Source organism: Rhincodon typus, chromosome 10, assembly GCF_021869965.1.
Source record: "Rhincodon typus isolate 14 chromosome 10, sRhiTyp1.1, whole genome shotgun sequence".
In the NCBI taxonomy this organism is placed as follows: domain Eukaryota; kingdom Metazoa; phylum Chordata; class Chondrichthyes; order Orectolobiformes; family Rhincodontidae; genus Rhincodon; species Rhincodon typus.
Window position 1 is genome coordinate 6,674,263 of NC_063341.1, and position 7,805 is coordinate 6,682,067.

Genomic DNA, 7,805 nt, shown 5'->3' on the forward strand with positions numbered 1-7,805 from the left:
TGAACTGCTGCAGTCCATGAGTTGTAGGGAGACCCACAATGTCCTGTAAGGAGGGAATTCTAGATTTTGACCCAGCAGCTGTAAAGGATTGGGGACATATTTCCAAGTCAGGATGGTGAGTGCCTTGGGGGAGTGGGGTAGATCTTGAAGGTGGTGGTGTTCCCGTGTATTTTGGCACCTTTTCCCCTTCTAGATGGCGAGTGGTCGTGAGTTTGGAAGGTGCTATCTAAGGATCTTTCATGAATTTAACAATGCATTTTGTACACAGTACACACTGTTGCTACCGAGTGTGGATGGAGTGGATGCTTGTGAAAGTGGTGCCAATCAAGCGGACTATTTGTCCTGGGTAATGTCAAGCTTCTTGAGTGTTATTGGAGCTGCACGCAACACTCCTGACTAGTGCTTTGTAAATGGTGGATAGGCTTTGGGGAGTCAGGAGGTAAGTTACTCACTGCAGCCTCTGCCCTGCTCTTGGAGCCACTATATTTATGTGGTGAGTCCAGTTAAGTTTCTAGTTAATAGCAAACCCTAGGGTGTTGATGGTGGAGAATTCAGTGATGGTAACACCGTTGAATGTAATGGGGTGGTGATTAGATTCTCTCTTTTTTTGGAGATGGCCATAGCCTGGCATTTTTGTGGTGAAAATTTTACTTGCCACTTGTCAGCCCAAGCCTAGATGTTGTCCAGATCCTGTTACATTTGAACATGGACGGCTTCAATATCTGATGAGTCATGAATTGCACTGAAGATCGTGTAATCATTGGCAAACATCTCCACATCTGACCTAATGATGGAGGGAAGGCCATTGATGAAGCAACTGAAGATGGTTGGGCCTAGGAGACTACCTTGAGGAACTCTTGCTGAGATGACTGACCTCTCAACAACTACAACCATCTTTCTATGTGCCAGGTATCACTCCAACCAGTGGAGAGTTTGCTCCTTGATTTTACTATGACTCCTTGATGCCATGCTCGGTCGAATGCAGCCCCGATGTCAGGGGCTGTCACTCTTACCTCACCTCTGGAACTCAGCTCTTTTGTCTATGTTTGAACTAAGGCTGTAATGAGGTTGGGGGATGAGTGGCCCTGGTGAAACCCAAACTGGGCATCACTGAGTAGGTGCTGCTTGACAGCACTATGGATGACACCTTCCATCACTTCACTGATGATCAAGAGTAGGCTGATGAGGTGATGATTGGCTGGATTGGATTTGGCCTGCTTTTATGTGTAAAGAGCATACCTTGTCAATTTTACACATTATTGGGTAGATGCAAGTGCTACAGCCATACTGGAACAGCTTGTCTAGGGGACCAGCAAGTTCTGAAGCAGAGGTCTTTGGTACTCTTGCCAGGATGTTGTCAGGACCCATAGCACTTGCAATATCATGTGGGGTGAACTGAATTGGCTGAAGACTAGTATCCGTCTTGCTAGGGACCACTGGAGGAGGCTGAGATGGATCAACCACTCGGCACTTCCGGCTGAAGATTGCTGGGAATGCTTCAGCCTTGTCTTTTGCATTGATGTGCTGGGCTGTTCCATCGTTGAAGATGGGGATATTTGTGGAGTCTCCTCCTCCAGTGAGTTGTTTAATTGGCCACTACCATTCATGGCTGAATGTGGAAGAATTGTAAAACCTAAAGCTGATCCATTGGTTGTGGGATCGCTTGGCTCTATCTATCACTTGCTGCTTATGCTGTTAGACACAAGTAGACCTGTATGGTAGCTTCACTTCAGGCACAGCAGGTAAGGGGACAACTGTGAGAAAGGAGGCAGTCAATGCAGGACTAAGGGTGTTGTCCTTTAAATGGATGCAGTGTACAAAATGAGCTTTCAGTGCAGATTGAAATTGGTATGTGTGATGTGGGTATCACATACATGGCTGCAAGGGGATTAAGGGAGGAAATAAATATCCAAAGATATGCATCCTATCAAAAAACCAGGCAGAGGGGACAGAGCTGCCTTCTTAGTAAGAAATAAAATTAAATCGAAAGCAAGAAGTAATTATAAGGTTGGAAGGCACAGAATCTGTGTGGGTAGAGTTGAGGAACTGCAAAAGAAAAATGACCCTGATTTTTGTACAGGCCTCATAGGAGTAGTCAGAATGTGGGGTAGTGTATGCACCAGGAGATAGTAAAGGCATGTAAGAAAGGGACTATTAGAATAATTATGGGGACTTCAGTATATAGATGGACTGAGAAAACCATTTTGGTGGTGAATCCAAAGGAAAGGAATTTGTGGAATGTTGACGAGATGGTTTCCTTTTTTGGAACAGCATGTGGTAGAGCTCACTAGGGAATAGAACTGGAGTTGATTTGTAAGTTTCTGGCTAAGGAACCCCTAGAGGACAGTGACCACAACATGACACATCCAGCAATTTGAGAGGGAGAAGATGGAATAGTATTACAATAGAGTAAAGGCAACTACAAAGTCATGATGGAGGAATTGGCCAGAAATGATTGGAAGCCTCACAGGGAAGACATCAGAGCAGCAATGGCAAGAGTTTTTGGGGCTGACTCAGGAGGTACAGCAGAAATTCATTCCAAAGAAGAAGAAATATACTCTGGAGGATGTGGCAAGCGTGGCTGACAAAGGATGTTAAGGGCAGCATAAAAGCAAAAGAAAAAGTAAGATTTAATGGAAAGCCAGAGGATTAGGAAGCCTTTAAAAACCAACAGAAGATAATGCAAAAACAGTAAGGGGAAAGAAGATAAAATAGGAGGGTAAGCTAGCTAGAAATGTAAAAGAAGATTGCAAGTTTTTTTTAGATATATAAGCGGTAAGAGAGGGGCAAGAGTGGACATTGGACCATTGGAAAATGAGAAACAGTAATGGGGGACAAAGAAATGGCAGAGGAACTGAATTGGTACTTTGCATCGATTGTCACAGTGGAAGACATCAGTAACATACCAGAACTTCAAGAGATTCGGGAAGAGAGGTGGGTGTAGTGGCCATCACTGAAGAGTAGGTGCTGGGGAAGCTGAAGGCAGATAAATCACCTCGACCAGATAGACTACACCCAAGCGTTCTGAAGGAGACCATTCAAAATTAGTATTTGGTTGCTTAGGTGTCCAAATTTAAAATTGCTGCCAAGAATGCTAAGCTTTTGACTTTCCCAATGCCATTTTCCCCTCCACCAAGTGAATATTTGGCCCATTCATTCCTTCCCCTCTCTTGAGCTGGTGCATTGATACCAATTGTAGCCCTATTCCAGTCAACTGCTCAGCTAGCTTCATCCTTTTGTAGCTTTCTCCCTCAAAACAAAGCGGTAGTATCCATTTACTTGAAGACGTTTCAGCCTCTTTTGTTTTAGGTTTGCCAAAACACAGTTGAGTGATGCCAAACCATGAGATAGTGCAAGCTATAGAAAACCACTGCCCAGCATCGTGTGTTCAAATTCCTCCCATTTTGATTCTGCCCCCAGCATTCGATTAGCCCTTCACTTGGCCCTCTCTGCCACACTCAACCTCACCTCCAACCCCAGTACTTGATCTTCCCCTGCATTGGACTAGCCCCTTCTCCAGCCTGGGGTGCTGAACAACTCTTCCCCCGGCCATGTGTAGTTAGAAAGACGTTAACCCTGATTTCTGTCCACAGTTGCTGCTGAGCTTTCCCAGCAATTTCTGTTTTTGTTTGATTTACAGCATCCGCAGTTCTTTTCGGTTTTTATTTGAACTGAATCATTGCTAAGTATTCCGCAGACGCTGTCAGCTATGATACAAGCTAGGGTAGTACCTGGCTGTTAGAATCCCGATCAGTCCTGGGCTAAACAGAGAAGTCTGTGTTATCCAGCAGTCCTCGCAGAACAAACAAGCAAAGCCAGTGCCTTCACCCACCTCCCTAACACTAACTTCATATGTTGTATTTGCAGTTGATCCACAAACTGTGATTTGGTTTAGCATTATTTATGCAGTGACATCAGCCCAAACAGTAAACAGTTGATCTCGGTGAATGCTAGTTAGTTTTTGTTAAGGAACAGGAACAGTTACAAATGTACTGCCATTTATAGACACTATGTTCCAAACAGGATCCTCCAGAGAGAAGAGTTATGCTGGAATAAAAGTGACATCGCGTTCTCCAATAAAGAACCAGAGAAAAAGAAACGTCGGTAAGATGCTTTAATTATGTGTGACCCATTTGCCTGTTGTCACAAGTTTAGAGACTTGGAAGTTTGGGACAAACTGCAGTTACCAAAACTCTAAGCATTATTTAGGAACTGAACAGATTTGAAGTACTTTCTGCTCCTTGGTTGTTTTCTTTTCTGCAGAGTGGGAAGGTGAGAAAATTGTTCCCACTTAGGTAACTTGAAGAAAATGGACATTTTGATTCAAGCAATTGTGGATCCAAATTATATTAAATTCAATACTGATGGACCGCAGTATATTTGCTACATTTCCAACATTAATAAGGTTAGAAATCTGCTTTGTTGGTATATAACTGGAGTGATCATGATTTAAGATATCTGATATTTGAGTTTTCTCTTCTGATCCAAAATATTTAAGGCCTTTTTGGTACAGCAAAAGCCCTGTATTACAGATTGATCTTCCTACAATGGAAATGTTTTGTGAGAGTACAAATTCCTCAGGTAATTTTAACAAAAATTACCAATGGGGAACCCCATGATATTGGATGGAATATTAATTTCCATCCCACCTACTATTGCTGTACATTGACAAGTGTTGTATCCAAACTTGTCAGTTTCTTAACTGACATTAAATTGCCCCCAATCCTTTTGTCTAAGGCTGAGCATGCCAATTTTGTTTTCAAAGTGTGTGGTGATGGGTAGTATGGTGTGTGTAACACCACTCACCACCACGAGCAGGAAAGCCAACTGGATCTCATGCCTATCAGGCACCTCGCATTCGTCAGATAGGCTTCTTGGTTCATCACTCCTGGGACAGCAATGTCTCGCTCCATCTGAAGTTGCTGACTAATGGGACACTGGCTGCCCCAGTGAGTAGCAGTGTTGCTTCAGGTGCTGAGACTCCTGGTGACAGAGCAGTAGGCAAGATGAATTTTTGGTGCAGCAGACAATGCTCTATTTTACCAGTTGGGAAGGCTGCAGTCTTTCTTGCGATGACCACTTAATTGCAGCAATAGTGTGAAGATGCTCTTAAATGGATGCTAATTGACCCTTTATGACCCTGTGATAGCAGCAAGATGATGGTTATTTCTCCAACACCAACTGGAATATTTATCTTCCGTTCCCAACACCTATCCTGCTGCTGCTTAAGAGAGAAGGTTCTGCCTTATCATTGTATGCAGCCATGATTTGTGATTAAACAGGATTATTTATTTCAGGCAATTTATGGGTGGCCTAGCATTGTAACATTTGGGACAAATTATTTATAATGCTGATTAGGTGGGACCTCAGGTGGAACTGTCAGCAATTGAGGACGTTTCCATATTTTGTCCATTTTCAGACAGTGGGGGTGTTGTGGTGTGTATATGCATATGGGGTGGGAAGGAGGCAGCTAATGTGAAAACCTATGTTGTCTCATTTTATTCACTCTCTTTTTCGCCTGGAAGTAAGTCTATTTGTCATGTGTATGAGCAAGGATAAAGAGTAAAATGAAAAAAATTGAAAGAAATCTGTTTTTCTCTGGTTGTGATGCAAGTGATTCCCTTTCAGATTCTGATTATGGAATGAAATCAGAATCACCAGAACCTCCAAAGAAATCTCCTAAAGGTATGTTCTTTCTAATTCAATTTCTTTTAAACTTTGGAGGTTTGGTATTGTCATTACTAACTCAGTGAGCAGATAATCGGTCCCCAAGCTGAAGAAAACTATGAGCTCCCCACACAATTAACTTCACTTGCAATTATCTTACCATGAATGGATCATCTTCATTAAATCAACCTTGCAGTTCAAGTTATGTAAAATAGTAATTTCTGTGGCTTTTTTTTTTCCAAGTTCAGCGTCAGAAGTGATTCTAACACTCGCCATGAGCTTCTACTACCTTTTTCATCTGGTCGCACAACTAAAGGGGTAGCAAGTAAATTGCTGTGTTGTCTTGAACAGAAGGAGGGAGGCTGTTAAATGTGGAGGCACCCCTGCTCCAGCTGACTATGAAGATTTGAAACAAACAAAAACAGAAATTACGAGAGAAACTCGGCAGGTCTGGCAATATCTGTGGAGATGAAACAGAGTTATTATTTTGAGTCCTACTACCCTTCAGAACAATAGTGCATCATGTGGATTCATCATGACTAGTGCAATTTGTTGCCCAGCAGCCCTTTGGCTTTGTTTTGCCATTATGCTCAGTCCTCATAGATATTCTATTCTTCTGTTTCCCTATTTGATCATCCCTAAGATAGACAAGAGCTACTGCACTGCTCCTCTGTCTTGACAGTACTAGTTTTGTGCCTACTCTTGGTGTGTGACATTTTGCAGATTATTACCTACCTCCAGGTGAGCAAGGGCTTAAAATCTGTGGGAATCACTGATGATTTTACGGTAGTTTGGTCTACTTGTAATACTGGCTGTTCCTTTTCAGCTACTGATTCAGGACATGCGTCAAGTTCAGAATTACCAGAATCTCAGAAGAAGTCTCTTAAAGGTATTTCTTTTCTGATAGTTCACTTCTAATTTTACAGGGTTTTCAATGCCACACTAGCTGAGTGAGCTTTCCCTTTGCCCTGTGCTGATCAACAGCAGTTATAAAGATTTGCTTAGGTTGCCCTGGGTTACCAGTTCTTACTCTGAACTGCATCCTGAACCCACAACAGAAGAAGGTCCAAGTCTCTGGACAGCACCTTCTTACAGTCTACAGCAGATACCCATCAACTACTGAACACAACAAGAAGTCTGTATCTTAACCCACTGGCACTTTGCAGCTGCTTTACAGCAAAGCTATGTAACTTGTGAATTTTGAAAGTAATATGAGTTACTTGCAACTGAAGCTCCTTTCCACGGTAAATGCTGTGCAGAGTTTGCAAATTTTTAAATTCAAAACAGTCGTTGGATTAGCAAACCAAAAATCACACAAAAAGCTGATTCTCTCGTCAAGACATTTGGCTGTGCTGGACCACCAGATTTTCTAGGTGTAGCAGGAGACCATTCAACCCTTTCAGCCTCTCCTGCCATTTACTAAATTACAGGCTGGCGTATATCTTCATTCCACCTAGCCACCTTGGTTCCATTACCTTAATATCCCTGCCTAACAAAAAAATAAAATCTTACCAATCCATTTGTGAACACATAGTGGCCCATGTATTTACTGCAGAAGGTTTGCGAGCAGATTTGAGGAGTTTTTGTTTGGACACCTGAATGTTTGTTTGTTTTCCTCCTTGCTGTGATTTTTTTTTAATGACTTTCACTTTTTGGTTTTGTATCTACTTATTTAATGGTCTAATCAGTTTATATCTTTTGCCGTTTATTTTAAGGTAGGTTCTCTGCTCGGAGACAGCCCCAAGAAAATCGAGATGATCATTCTGTTCCTGTTAAAGGCGATCTGGAGTTACGGTCTAACACAGGTAGGGCTTATTTCAGAGTCCCTTAAGTATTTTATCTTTTGTTTTGTTGATTTTTGTTCTTGTAAATTTGGCGAATCTGCAGACGTCGTCTTTATACACCGTTCTCAAATACTAATTCTCAGCATCTAGTTCATAATCTGTTGCTCGCACCTACAGTGTGCCATCTGACCAAGAAACAAACATGATGTCAAATTCCTGCTGGTGAATGAGAGAAGTGGCTTGAAGATCCCTAAATTATTTTATCTACTCCAGCTATCTTAAATAGGAAGAGCTTGGCTATAGAGATAGTAGGAACTGCAGTTGCTGGAGAATCTGAGATAACAAGGTGTAGAG

At 42.2% G+C, this 7,805-nt stretch overlaps 1 protein-coding gene across 5 annotated transcripts in view; it reads left to right on the top strand.

The window, feature by feature from the left end:
• The window catches only part of LOC109913683 (torsin-1A-interacting protein 2-like), a 45,364-nt gene that overhangs the window by 2,170 nt on the left and 35,389 nt on the right, over nucleotides 1-7,805 (top strand). For 4 of the 5 annotated variants that reach the window (XM_048601634.1, XM_048601638.1, XM_048601637.1 and 1 more), the window contains 4 exons: nucleotides 4,024-4,104; nucleotides 5,629-5,685; nucleotides 6,494-6,556; nucleotides 7,383-7,472. In XM_048601634.1, coding sequence (XP_048457591.1) covers nucleotides 4,024-4,104; nucleotides 5,629-5,685; nucleotides 6,494-6,556; nucleotides 7,383-7,472 — 291 coding nt within the window. Of the gene's footprint in view, nucleotides 1-4,023; nucleotides 4,105-4,263; nucleotides 4,406-5,628; nucleotides 5,686-6,493; nucleotides 6,557-7,382; nucleotides 7,473-7,805 lie in introns of those variants that run through there. The other variant, XM_048601639.1, reaches the window with a different exon arrangement.